At 43.1% G+C, this 15,079-nt stretch overlaps 2 protein-coding genes across 3 annotated transcripts in view; one reads left to right on the top strand and one right to left on the bottom strand.

Annotated features, from left to right (window-relative positions):
- Positions 1-6,671: 6,671 nt before the first annotated feature.
- Positions 6,672-15,079, bottom strand: part of LOC306923403 (basic helix-loop-helix ARNT-like protein 1) — a 43,340-nt gene continuing 34,932 nt past the window's right edge. For both annotated transcript variants that reach the window (XM_079501465.1, XM_079501464.1), the window contains 5 exons: positions 13,931-14,010; positions 12,442-12,550; positions 11,393-11,486; positions 9,538-9,634; positions 6,672-8,238 (listed from right to left, as the gene is read on the bottom strand). In XM_079501465.1, the coding sequence (XP_079357591.1) occupies positions 8,081-8,238; positions 9,538-9,634; positions 11,393-11,486; positions 12,442-12,550; positions 13,931-14,010 (538 nt within the window). In that variant the 3' untranslated portion in view covers positions 6,672-8,080. The remainder of the gene's footprint in view (positions 8,239-9,537; positions 9,635-11,392; positions 11,487-12,441; positions 12,551-13,930; positions 14,011-15,079) is intronic.
- ppfibp2b (PPFIA binding protein 2b) overlaps positions 14,534-15,079 on the top strand; it is a 156,980-nt gene continuing 156,434 nt past the window's right edge. Inside the window, exon 1 of the mRNA XM_079501459.1 lies at positions 14,534-14,961. The gene's annotated coding sequence lies outside the window, so the exon portion shown is untranslated. The remainder of the gene's footprint in view (positions 14,962-15,079) is intronic.

Raw genomic sequence — 15,079 nt, forward strand, 5'->3', positions numbered from 1 at the left:
CAGGCAGGGACACCCCAGAAGCAAAGATTTGAGTTAGAAATGTGAAAGAATAATCTATTCGATTTGCACACGTTTTCACGATTTTTCAAAAAATAGCAGATGTACAAACTCATAGCTTGTGTATCTGCTATTTTTCCAATAGCTAAAGTATAAGATAATAGTTAAAAGCTTAAGTGACACAGATGTGTTCCAGGTCTCAATGGGTTGACCTGGTGTGAGAATGTTCACAAGTTCACGTGTTTACCATACCACTGCACGCTGAGGTGCCTCCTGTTGTGTGACCACGCAATCGGAACAGACGATGATAAAAAGGTTTTGTAATAAATATTATTCACAACACATTCCTCACTGATTACTGTTTTGTTATGCCCGTCGAACCTAATAATGATTGTAAGGCAATGTTAAACCGGTTGCTGCCGGTATAGGGATGAGAATCCCACGAGGATTGTTAAATTGCATATATTATCCTGATGGCTGGGTGGTTTTTTATGACCCAGTTGTTTGAATGACGCAGCTGTAATTGCCTGGCCTACAGTCAGTCGGTTGGCTTACAATGCTGCGATACCTCTCTCACACCGTCCAATGCAAACGGTTCGCTTCTTCTGCTGCAGCCAGATGGCAACATAGTGTAAAAATATCTTGAGGTGCACCGATAGGCTGCGTGGATGGATTCGTCCATGTCGGGTGGAAACCTCCATATGTCTACTTTTACAATGGCAAAGAATTGCAGATCTACAAGCTTAGTGAGACGAAGTAGGGCATTCATTTATTAACCCATTTAGGCCTGACCTTGAAATTTAAAAAATATCTTCTAAATCCTCCAGTTTTTTTAAATAAATATTTTCACGATTTTTCAAAAATAGCAGACCTACAAGCTCGTAGCGCGCCACTCGGTGGCGTGCTATGAGCTTGTAGATCTGCTATTTTTCAATAGCTAAATTATAACAATGTTTAAAACACCAAAAGGGGTTCCCACCCAAAATGGGTTAAACAAAAAAAGTTCAAATGCGGTGATGAGAGGTTTCTGCGAGATGTAAAGCAATGGCAGGGATAAGCACCGGTTCTTGACATAACACATGCAAGTGAAAGCAAGGTCTTACAGAACACGATGCAATGCACTGTATCTGAGAATCCACCGTTTTCACCACATCCCAGAAATTCGTTTTTCTTCTCCAATGTAAAAGCCGACATTCTCCTAAAAATTTTAAAACAAATTAAATGCTGTATTTATGAACGAATGTATTTACAGAGAATATACATTTGAGAATCTAATGTTTTCTTCGCATGCGTATTTTAATTGTATTAATTTATATTTTAGGTAACACTTCTGCAGTCAGTCAACATAAACAAAAGGCAGAATGATTTACTTACGTCACTGACAATAACATGTATTTACGTGATGGATAAATAAATGTAATATTTATTGTTAACCCATTTCAACTTGTCACCTGATATACCCCACCCTTGTGTTATCTTCAAATTGGTGGCAGTTGGGTAATTGTTCAAAGCTCTGATAGTCAAGCTCGTGGAAACTGGTCAACTCAATGTGATACTGACATTATTATTATTATTTTTAATTATTATTTGTTTTACCCTTTTTCCTCCCCAATGTAGTCGCCATGCCAATTAATTCCTACCCACACACATTTGTGTGTTGTAACTATACCAGTGTTGGGCAATATTACGTAGGAGAGTAATATGTTACTTATTACTCCTTAGAAAAAGTAATTTTTCATTACTTATTACTTGGAATCAAGACTAACATGCCCCCCCCCCCCCCCCCCCCCCCCTGCAAAAAAGGGATGTACAATCTGTTTAGTCAGCTTCTTTTAGAACTGAATCCAATTGTTTTGAATAATAATATTAAGAAGAAAAGTCACCAATGAGCCAAAAAGGCAAAAAAAAATCTCTCTCGGCCGTTTAAATGAAATGTTTTCAAGCCAACAAAACAAAAAAGTAATATGTAATATGTGCTATTTTTACAAAGTAAATGGGTATAATATTACTGTTTTGGCAGAGTAATACCTTACTTTACTCGTTACTGGGAAAAGTAATAACATTACAGTAATATATTACTAGTAACTAGTTACTGCCCAGCGGCCCAACACTGGTCACTACTGTTGTATCTTACTGACTGGCCTGCCAGTGTGCAGCCCCCACCAGGAGGACTTAGAATCCATTGTGCTACTCTTCCTATGTCAGCAGGGCCATATTAGTCCCTCCCTGCTGACAGGTGCTGCCCCGGACACAGGCCAATTGAGTTCGTATAGATAATCGCTTGACAAAGCCAGATGCGCCACGGTGGATTCGAACCCACAACCTCTGTGGTGGTGGGCTGGTACTTTTACCACTGTGCCACCCGAGCGCCTGCTACTGACATAATACTGACCATGATACTGACCATAATACTGACATAATACTGACATAATACTGACCATGATACTGACCATGATACTGACATAATACTGACATACTACTGACCATGATACTGACATTATACTGACCATGATACTGACATAATACTGACCATCATACTGACAATACTGACCATCATACTGACACAATACTGACCATAATACTGACATAATACTGACCATGATACATCATACTGACATAATACTGACCATCATACTGACATAATATTGACCATGATACTGACCAGTGACCACCATACTGACAATACTGACCATAATACTGACATAATACTGACCATCATACTGACAATACTGACCATCATACTGACATAATACTGACCATCATACTGACATAATACTGACCATCATACTGACCATCATACTGACATAATACTTACCATCATACTGACATAATACTGACATAATACTGACCATCATACTGACATAATACTGACCATGATACTGACCATCATACTGACATAATACTGACCATCATACTGACATAATACTGACCATGATGCTGACATAATACTGACCACGATACTTACATAATACTGACCATGATAGTGGCATGTGTACTGTCCATGTTACTGACATGTGTACTGTCCATGTTACTGACATGTGTACTGTCCATGTTACTGACATGATAATGATGTCAGTGTCATGCCACAGGGGCCTCATGTGACAGGGCCCGACATCCATATACAATTCTGCTTATAAATTATAATAGTAGTAACAGGCTTTTCTTTTTCTCTCCCTGGGAAGTAGGCTTAGGCTAATAAATTATGTAAAATTCACACTCATGTGAAGTCATTTAGTGCCCAAAACAAACACTAAGGATCATAGAATTGGCTGGCAAACCATTTATGTCATAAGTGCTCTAAACACACATTAAAAACCCCACAGATTTGGCTGCCAAGCCTGCCATATGATGTAATCTTCAAAAGCCATGCATTGGAGGGGCTAAAATCACATGCTAATACATTTTAATTGGGTGTGGGGAGCGGGAAGGGACCTGGAAATTGGAAAAAGTTGAGAAACGCTATAGTAAAGGAAGAGTTGGCGGGGGGTTGGCGAAAGGGCCTTTCTGTGTGGAGTTTGCATGTTCTCCCCGTGTCCCCTAGGGTAGGTACCCTCACAAAAAACATGCAGTAATCCTGGTCTCTAAACTGCCTCCCCCTGGCCAGCCGGGGCGCCTGATGGAGGGGAAAAGAACTGGTTGGAATAACGTGTTCCTTCCGCGCGCTACGTCCAACCAGGGAAACTCCCCCCCGCCAGGTGTAAAGGAGCAACTTGGACACTCAGGCATGAAGGAAGCATGAGTTCAAGTCCATTGCTCTCCCCATGTCCCCCATATATGGGGACTAGGCTGGCGGAGGGTGTGTAGAGCCCAGGATCACATTAGATAATTGACACAGGGGTGAAAAATGGGTTACAAAATCGTGGGATAAAAAATATATTTAAAAAAAAGTAAAGGAAGAGTCAGAACTGAAAATGACAGAAACAAATAATTTTATTTTAAAAATATTTCACTGCTGATACATACAATACACTCATCATACTCATATATATTTGCATAAAGTATACTCTTAACATGATAATATTTAAAGATTTGATACATTATTGTCAGGTGGGGAGGGGTATATCAACAAGGGGGCCACTGTATTGTAGTGTGTAGTGTAAAAACATTGAAACAGAAAACCACTATAACAGAGTAGACACAGTAACCTCACAAGCCACCTGTATTAGGATGTCACTGCTGTCGGGTGGACTGGACATCTTATATGTCCAAAACCGTTACTTTTCGGAAATTCAAATCCAAAAATAGCAGATGTACTACTATCTCAAAACGTGTGTTGAGTTGGGGGTCGGCGGGCCAAATACATATCATTTTTGGGGTCCTTGACATGAAAAGGTTTGAGCACCACTCATATAGAAACAGTTTATTTTTTCTTCAGAAAACTGTTAGGATTTAAGAAGAGATTTGTAGAATCTGGTCTCAGGTCTTAACCCATTTTGGGCGGGCACCCCTTTTGGTGTTAGCATTATGTTATGCTTTAGCTATTGAAAAATAGCAGATCTACAAGCTCATAGCGCGCCACCGAGTGGCGCACTACGAGCTTGTAGGTCTGCTATTTTTGAAAACTCGAAGAACGACTGACATAGAAACAGCTTTTTCCGAAAACTGTCAGGATGTAGAAGACATTTTTAGAATCTGATCTCAGGTCAGAATGGGTTAATGGGTTAAGTAATGACATTGATGCACGGGATGTGCTGAAACCGTGTTAGAAGCATAGACATGTTTGTATCAAGAGTCAAGAAACCCCAAATTGATACTGTTTGGTATCCTAGACTCCCACAAGTTCACAAGGCGTCCTGATGCAACACGTTGTGAGCATGCAGGCTGACAATTTTCGAATAGTCGGAAAATAAAATAGGGGCCATTTTACTGCATGGAGACCCCCCCCCCTCTCCCTCAAAGACCACTGGGGGTCCCCGGCCGCCACTTTGAGAACCACTGGCCTCGAGACAATAGGCCAGTACAGTTTCAATACAGTTTTGAGGGAACTGGTATGACCATAGAGTGGGCTGCTTTAAAAGGATGCCTTTCTTGTCCTGCTATGAGTTTCTGCCATTAGCACCATTTGGCATCCACTACCAAACAACCTATTTTTTTTATTAGCAGGGACACACAATGGCCGCAGAAGGGACCCGTGACGTGACACCAACTGAAAAAAGTGCTCTTAAAAAAGGTCTTACCCCTGGGATTCATGAGATTCATCCCTAAATCTAAAATCTCACAGGCTCCTTCCCACTTTGCCTGTCTGCTCTAGAGTGCTGGCGAGGTTGAGAGATAGGTTGTGTTGAAGATATTAAGTAGGCCTATCTAGGAAAACAGACAATGAAAACAAGAGCTCCGTTCAGATACTCTCAAGTGTCACTGACTATCTGACCCTGTGTTGTTGTCATGAGATGCAATACAAACAAACTATGTTAGATCTACTCCCATTTCAAAGAATGGATCTTTTGGGTTAACATTGCCTTGATTTCTGCCCCTCTGCTTCTAGACCCGTGTTCCAACCCATACTCCAATCTGGACTAGAAAGACAGTTTGCACTAAACCCGCAAACAAGGGTTTGATAAGTGCCCAATCTGCAGATTTTTAAATCAAATTAACTCTAAGGCCTCACTCACACGGTCGCAACAGATTGATGTATGCTTGTTGTATGAGACGTATTGACTGATGCAAGCTCACAATGCATTTCCAATGGGAGTCACATGGTTTGACACAACATTTGTGTTGTATGAGGGGGAGGGGGGCAGTCGAAACACAGCCGAAAGCCGTACAACACAAATGTTGTGTCAAACCATGTGACTTCCATTGGAAATGCATTGGGGCAAGATGTAAACAAACCCTTTCATACATCTAGCATGCATCAATGTTGTATGCTAGATGCGAAGGTGTGAGTCGCCCCTAGGGCACAGTCACACATACACATCAGAAACAGACGTGCCCCATTCTTTCCCTGTTATGCAGTGATGGAAAGTAACTAAGTAGATTAGATTAGTACTGTACTTAAGTAACATTTTGAGGTATAAAAGTATTTCCAACACTTTTACTTCTACTCCACTACATCTCAGATCCAAATATTGTACTTTTGACTCCACTACATTTATTTGAAAACTTGAGTTACTAGTTACTTTGTAGATTTTGATTATTATTACAAAACATACAGTTGAGTACCCACTTCAGCCAGTTTCGTCTATTTTCAAAATATCTTTATACATTTGAAAACCTGAAATGGCACAGTCTGCATAATGAGTACTTTTACTTGTAACAGAGCATCTTTATATTGCAGTATTGATATTTTTACTTAAGTAAAGAATGTGAGTATTTTTTTTATATATTTTCCACCACCGTCAGTGGGACAACCACTCCAGGGCAAGTCAAGCGAACTACACACCGACAAATTGATTTTCTCGGCGTACGTTCATTGGCCACTCCCGTTCAAGACGTGTACTGTATGTGTGACCGTAACCTTATATATATCTCCAAGTTCTCACGTTGCGAGGAGAAATTGTGTGAGGCAATATTCCCTTAGACCCACAAACCCCCCCAGCAGAGCAAAACGAGAATCAGTTTAACCCATTTTGGGCGGGAACCCCTTTTGGTGTTAGCATTATGTTATGCTTTAGCTATTGAAAAATAGCAGATCTACAAGCTCATAGCGCGCCACCGAGTGGCGCGCTACGAGCTTGTAGGTCTGCTATTTTTGAAAAATCGAAGAACGACTGACATAGAAACATAGCTTTTTCAGAAAACTGTCAGGATGTAGAAGACATTTTTAGAATCTGATCTCAGGTCAGAATCAGTTTAAAAGGCATGTACAGATGAGACTCCTTTTGGGCAGTTGGGCTGCCAAAGATGGCACGTTTCTTTACAGGTCCTGTCTCCTTTTCTCAGGCCTTTTATACCACATCTGATATATTTTTTTAAAAGCCATTGAAAACGTCTCACTGGCTCAGGGCCTGCCTTTGAAAACGTCTCACTGGCTCAGGGCCTGCCTTCGCAAGAAGTGCTGATCCTGTATCAGCACTACTTTCCAACTAAACGAGTTCATCAGCACTCCTAGTTTAGCACCGCTATTTTCACCGACTCTATAGTCAGCAAATAAACGAGTACGTTGAACGTGGGCCAGCAGGACCGTTCTCTGGGTTTTCATGGAGTACGATGAGCAGGATTGCACTAATAAGCTGAGGTGGACATATCGTGAGCCCCGCCCACACCCCCTTTCACCACCACCGTTGTAGTATAGGGGGTTAAATGGCAATTGTTTTGCTAATAGCTGGAGGCACACTTTCGCTTGTGTGCATTTCCCCATTTAGAGATTAGTTGGATAATATGGCCATTTTTGGGGAGCGCAACACAGGCATACCTATTTGTGTGAAACAATGTTTTGTCGTCTATACAGGGTTTCCTTTAATATACAGTACAGTGAGCGTTCTGACAGGGGCCGCGGTTGGTAGGACACTGATGTCGACTGGTCTCCCCTATGCCCAACTCCACACCCCGGTCCACCTTCCACAGCCCGCCCGCCCGCCCTCTCTCCGGCACATTCTAGCAAGTAAGCGACACAATTCCCAAAACTGTCCACACTGCAAAATCCTGAATGTCACTCCGACTCCATTTTACACCCATTTTACAGATTTGAGAGTGCAGGAAATGGAACCTCGGAGAGCTGTGAGTTGGCTGGCGTGGAGTCGGGTAGGGGGTCGGTTGGTTGGCTGGTTGGTTGGTTGGTTGTAGGTTGGCATGGCCTGACAGAGCTCAGAGTCACTGATAGATAAGAGTTAAGTCACAGAGGATTTCCGGTGGCTGCCACGATTCGACAACAGCTATCGTCCTCGTTCATTCACGGCCACCGCCAAAGTAACAAGTGACAGACAGTTTCAGGCCTGCTCGTATGACTCCGGGCGTCTCACCGTGACAATGTCACACGGTCGACGAAGAGGACCTCATTACGTATACTATACGCGGCCAAGAGTTCGGAAATTAATAACAGCAAGGTGGCACGCGTAGTAGTAGTAGTGCAACCCGACAGAACTCCTTCCTTCAGTGGCTCCGGTCTTACGGAGGAGTCAATATTCTCTATGGTTCCCGGATCTCACAAAGGCCAGGGGAGGTCACTGAAGTCCACGGGGCCCCCGAGGCCGGCGTCGGCCTCCAACAGAGACATGATGACAGCCATGGCCGCCTCGTCGTTACTGGGACTGCTGGAGCCAGGCTCGTCCATGATGTCTATGCTCAGGTGGGAGTTGTCGCCTAGAATACACGATGTGAAACAGAGGAGAGAAAAACGTATTCATTGACGCTGCTCAATCAATTTAACCCATATTGGGCGGGAACCCCTTTTGGTGTTAGCATTATGTTATGCTTTAGCTATTGAAAAATAGCAGATCTACAAGCTCATAGCGCGCCACCGAGTGGCGCGCTACGAGCTTGTAGGTCTGCTATTTTTGAAAAATCGAAGAACGACTGACATAGAAACATAGCTTTTTCAGAAAACTGTCAGGATGTAGAAGACATTTTTAGAATCTGATCTCAGGTCAAAATGGGTTAAATACAGTATACATTGAATGGTCTCTATCCACACAGAATAACTCTTCCTACTTCCAGGACACTTCCCTGCTTCCTTCACATGTTTGGCTCTGTTCCATTTAGTGTGCAGTGGTTCTCAAACCTTTTAATTTCAAGGACCCCCATAAGTGGGCCACTAGGGATATTAAAAGCAAATTTATACATTACAAAATTATACATAGATTCTACTATACCCCTGTGAAACTGTTTAGGATGGGCTTGGTGGAAGACAAACAGTGTTGGAAATGTAAAATGGTACATTTTTACATGCTTTTTGGGAATGTCCTGTGGTTATACCATTCTGGAAAGAGGTACTGGGGAAACTTGGAGAATGGATGGGGCTAATACTACCAGAATGCCCAAGGTTATGTCTCTTGGGAGATCGCACAGTGCTGCCACAGGGGGTCACCAAGGCACAACATGAATTAGTGACTGCAGGTCTTATTACTGCAGCCAGGTTGATATTGAGAAACTGAAAGAGCTCTGCTACGCCAGAGATCACAGACTGGACCCAACTTATGACGGAAACTGCATCCTTCGAATACTCAATTGCCAGGAGGACCAATGTCAAAGGGAAGTTCCATGAAATATGGGACTACTTTTATTTGTATATTAAAGGATGGTTGCATTAACAATTTGTAATTGGTAATACATTACAGATGATATAATCACTATTGTCAACAACAGAATGTGGAGGGGTGTTTTGTTTTTTTGACTGCTAGTTGTGTTTTGTTTTTTGTTTGTTTTTCTTGTCTCTTTCTTTTGTGTAAGTCATGTGTATTTTGTATGCTTTATTGTAAAATCAATAAAAAACTTTGATGACAAAAAAAAGGACCCCCATAAGCCTGAGATTGTACAAACAGAACCAAAGTTCTTTCCAAAATGGCGTGTGTGCATAGAGCCCATTGCATTTGAATTATATGACAATGGGTCTTGGGGTGTCCTGCATGTGTGCGTGCGTGCGTGTGCACGTGTCATACTCACTCATAATAGACTGGTTGGAGTATGGGTATCCTATTGAATCAGGACCAGGGATGATCCCTGGTCCTGACGGTAGCTCAGGTGTTCCTCCATTTTGAATCTACAGACAGAGATACACACACAGCTCAGTTTCCACTGGACAGAGACAGAGGCACGCCATATAGAACAGCTCAGTTTCCACTGGCCAGAGACAGAGGCACGCCATATAGAACAGCTCAGTTTCCACTGGACAGAGACAGAGGCACGCCATATAGAACAGCTCAGTTTCCACTGGACAGAGACAGAGGCACGCCATATAGAACAGCTCAGTTTCCACTGGACAGAGACAGAGGCACGCCATATAGAACAGCTCAGTTTCCACTGGACAGAGACAGAGGCACGCCATATAGAACAGCTCAGTTTCCACTGGACAGAGACAGAGGCACGCCATATAGAACAGCTCAGTTTCCACTGGACAGAGACAGAGGCACGCCATATAGAACAGCTCCGTTTCCACTGGACAGAGACAGAGGCACGCCATATAGAACAGCTCCGTTTCCACTGGACAGAGACGGAGGCACGCCATATAGAACAGCTCAGTTTCCACTGGACAGAGACAGAGGCACGCCATATAGAACAGCTCAGTTTCCACTGGACAGAGACGGAGGCACGCCATATAGAACAGCTCCGTTTCCACTGGACAGAGACGGAGGCACGCCATATAGAACAGCTCCGTTTCCACTGGACAGAGACAGAGGCACGCCATATAGAACAGCTCAGTTTCCACTGGAGACAGAGACACGCCATATAGAACAGCTCAGTTTCCACTGGACAGAGACAGAGACACGCCATATAGAACAGCTCAGTTTCCACTGGACAGAGACAGAGACACGCCATATAGAACAGCTCAGTTTCCACTGGAGACAGAGACACGCCATATAGAACAGCTCAGTTTCCACTGGACAGAGACAGAGACACGCCATATAGAACAGCTCAGTTTCCACTGGACAGAGACAGAGACACGCCATATAGAACAGCTCAGTTTCCACTGGACAGAGACAGAGACACGCCATATAGAACAGCTCCGTTTCCACTGGAGACAGAGGCACGCCAGATACTGTATGTACGCAGCTCAAATAATGTTGCTCTTATTGAACAAGGAGGTCTGTACAGCGTAGTACATGATGCAGATGAGTGGTAAGTTCTTATTTGCACTATACCATAACTAACCCTATCCTCATTAAAGTAAATCTGTGCTGACCTAACTCTGTAAATTTGTTTTTAATTTTTATCTTTGCAGAAGATGTGTAAACTCCAAACAAAGTCCAAAATACAGTACAAATGTTTATTCTAATATAAAATAAAATGTATTTTGATAATAGCAAACAATTAAAACATAGTTATTACTCAATACATCTACTTTACGTTTCATCATTTGTTTCCTAAGTGCCCGAAATAGGGACGCCAAGCTGAAAGTGGTTAATCAGCACAGTGGTTAACGACCCTGTTTTGAAACCAGACTCTTCCCATGTTGCTCACGTGCGTTCCCTGTCTACAGGAACGAGAGCGTGCACAGATCGGGTGTCAACCACACACACAATGACCTCGCTCGCCCGTTGGGACGTCATCGCACACACACACACACACACACACACACACACACACACACACACTGACACTGTGCGTGACAGACACAGCGGTGTCACATGACACAAACAGCTACTGTAGAACACCGCCCCACCTTTCCACGAAAACGTGGAGAGGTGCCCTCTAGGCCAGGTATAGGCTGTGTGTGTGTGTGTGTGTGTGTGTGTGTGTGTGTGTGTGTGTGTGTGTGTGTGTGTGTGTGTGTGTGTGTGTGTGTGTGTGCGCGCGCTACCTTCTTGCCCCCAGGGGAGCAGGTATCAGGGGGAGGTGTGCTGGTGATATTCAGAGGACTGGAGCCACAGCTGGAAGGAGACGAGCCTCGGATCCTGTGTATGAGAGAGAAAAAAATAGGGCTGCAGCTCATCTTTTTTTTATTATAACTGATTAATCTGTCAATTATTTTTCTGATGATTCAATGAAGCTACAGTATAATAAGGTAATAAAGTACTATATGTTATATGGAGGAGACGTGGTCTACTCTACACCCTCCCCAACTGAAAAATAGCAAAAAGAAAAATTGTTGTTTGGGTTTCAATGATGCAATAGAATGACTCTTGGGAAACTAAAGTACAGTCATTTGCTAAACCTTTAAGAAGCAAAGGCACTGGAGACTGATGGTTAATCTTCCCATAGACAGCCCATTCATCCAAACAGAAAAGTCCTATTTAATTGTATTAAATAACGTCAAACTCACCAACATTGCAGCTGTACGAAAAGCTTGAATTATCGTCTTACTATCTGCAAAGTGTTTGTTTCATAAAAATCCACCGTAGACATGTTATGATAGATACTTCCTGTCAAGAAATTCCTTGCAGATGATAATAAGATGATAAGTGTCAGAGTTTGGAAGCACTCGTTATCAGTAAAGCAACCTCCTGCTGCCTCCTGCATTATGTGCAAATTCAAAACAGGTGGTACACATGGGCTGTTGAGTGATAGTCAACAAGCACTTCCAAACTTCAACACTTAGAAAAAAAATCATCTGCAAGGAATTTCTTGCCAGGGAGTATCTCATAACATGTCTACAGTGGATTTTTATTAAACAAACACATTGCAGATAGAAAGAGGATAATTCAAGCTTTCCGTACAGCTGCAATGTTGGTGAGTTTGACGTTATTGAATACAATTAGATAGGACTGTTCTGTTTGGATGAATGGGCTGTCTATGGGAAGATGCACCTAGGTAGCACCTTGCTGGCAAGATGGCAGCTGTGTGCATATCATCAATAGCTAACTGGTAGGAGATTGGTCCGTTACTATCACATGTGGAAGAACTACCTACCTCTGTATTTCCATCACTTCATCAGCGATCATACGTCCGATCTTTCCGGCTCCTGCTCTCGTGCCTCCTGGGATTCCTGGCACCGTCTGCAGCGCCCGCCTTCCACCGCCTGCCAACCAAGGAACACAGCATGAACAACAAAGACCGACCAATATGAATACCTGCCAACCAATAGGAACACGGCATGAACAACAAATACCGACCAATAGGAACACAGCATGAACAACAAGACCAACATCACTTAACATCCCCGGTGTCCCTCACATTTTCAATAACTTTCAAAACCTTTTTTCCCCCAGGGAAAATAGCATCTCCACAATCTCACAACATGAGCTAAGGTAGTTATAACGAAACCCTGTTGACCTCAGTCAGGATACATCACTGAGGATACGTCCCAGGTGCGTCCATGCGATGTATTATAGTTATTCTATTTATAGTGACTCATAGGAATAGACTATGTGACAACCGGGTATAGTCTGGTGACCATCGGAGAGACGGGTGACAGCCGGAATGTAGACGGCACCCGGGTGAGCAGTATGGGTTAGCACCCCAGCCTGTGTCCTCCGTGAGGAGGAAGCCCAATAAACCTCGGTGAGGCCTTTAGGAGGGCCATTATAATCCACCACTCCTGAATGAAGTGCCTGGTGCTGGGAGTCTGGTGCAACGCACAGGTCCTGGGCCTGGTGAGAGCAGGAGTGGACCTGGTGAGACATAGGCCCGGACAGGAGTCAGTCAACCCACAGAGCCTACTCTGCCGGGACTCCCAGTCCCGGCAGAGTAGTTCCGGAGCAACGGATTGTGTGGCCTTGCTCATTCCCTGATGGACTGATGGAGGGTATAGCTACTGGGACGTAAATCGGGATTTGATCAACCCCGGCTGGGTCGCCTGAGTGAGGGGTATGATGTTGGTAGACCCGAAACCCCATTGACCTCAGGATACATCACTGAGGATACGTCCCAGGTGCATCCATGCAATGTATTTTTAGTTATAGGGGATATGCATTGGGACATTAAATTTGTCAGAAATTGAAATAAAGTAATGGTCACACAAAAAAAACTAAAAAACAGAAGAAACAGAAGAAAGTACATTAGAAAGGATGGAAGAAGCTTCTGTCTCCTCGGGGTGCGAGCAAGGGCTGGATGCAGGCCGGGCTTGTGACAATTAATGTTAGATATCTGCTGTATATTATGAGTCATGTCTCCTGCTGTTCCCTGCCTTGCCTTGTACTGTCTGAGAAATTCTGTATTTTTGAAGTTTGTCAAGCTGTTTTTCTGTTTTTCTTTGGATTTCTTTTATTGTCTCAGTTTTTGTTATGTATTTTTGTTTTCTTGCATTCACATTTATGTTTGATTTCTGTTTCATTGTTCATGTTTCATTTTTTAAAATAAAAACAAAGTTCAAAAAAGAAAAAGAAAGGATGGAAGAATGGAATGGAAAAGTGACCAAAACATTCTGGTAAGAGTGTAAATATAAAAGTTAGTATTTTACCCTCTGAGGTGAGAGCACTGTCCATACTCTGTGGAGAGGCTGCAGACTGAGGGTAGTCTGACCCTTCCATCAGCGGACACCTGGAGAGCACAAATATACAACATTATGGTTAGGGTGAGCACCATTATGGTCCATCAGCGGACACCTGGAGAGCACAAATATACAACAATAGGTCATCATTATGGTTAGGGTGAGCACCATTATGGTCCATCAGCGGACACCTGGAGAGCACAAATATACAACAATAGGTCATCATTATGGTTAGGGTGAGCACCATTATGGTCCATCAGCGGACACCTGGAGAGCACACATATACAACAATAGGTCATCATTATGGTTAGGGTGAGCACCATTATGGTCCATCAGCGGACACCTGGAGAGCACACATATACAACAATAGGTCATCATTATGGTTAGGGTTAGCACCATTATGGTCCATCAGCGGACACCTGGAGAGCACAAATATACAACATTATGGTTAGGGTTAGCACCAAAATAATCCCAAAATTGCATCTCATTGACTTCCTTTGTACAATTAATTAAACAGCTTAGTGTTTGAAGATCTGGATCCGGACCTGGACTTCTTCCTACCTTCTTGATCCAGATCCGCGGATCCGGACCGGGACTTCTTCCTACCTTCTTCCAGAGGAAATGCCTACATCTACAGGAAGTTTAGATTTTTCTTTGAAACTAATCCTGCAGGTGTTGTTGTGGTATTATGGGAGTCTTTTTTGCTGAGCCTGGGAGTCAATGGTCGCTGAGGGGGCGCTTGTTTTACAGGTTAGGTTTCTGGTGGGTTGTCAATATATTGTAGACTTTTCTTCAAGGTCTGAGGTACAAGCCGGTTAGGTTTCTGGTTGATTATATGTTGTCAGGATCAACTCTGTCTGCATTTGTTTATGTGCTTAAAAGAGTGACTGAGAGCTGTTTTGTCATACAATGGAAGTCAATGAGACTATATTTCTGGATACATTTCAAATCAACTGCGCAACGCTACATGTCGCTAATTGGACTAGATACATCATGACAAGGTAAGCACAAAGTTGTTGATCTATGCACAGGTAACAGAATGCCTATCTTTGTCAGTACAGGGTATGCATTGTGCTCTACATGATTATGTTTTGGGAGTTGTCTCTTCCTGTGACCTGT

Source organism: Electrona antarctica, assembly GCF_951216825.1.
Source record: "Electrona antarctica genome assembly, chromosome: 5".
In the NCBI taxonomy this organism is placed as follows: domain Eukaryota; kingdom Metazoa; phylum Chordata; class Actinopteri; order Myctophiformes; family Myctophidae; genus Electrona; species Electrona antarctica.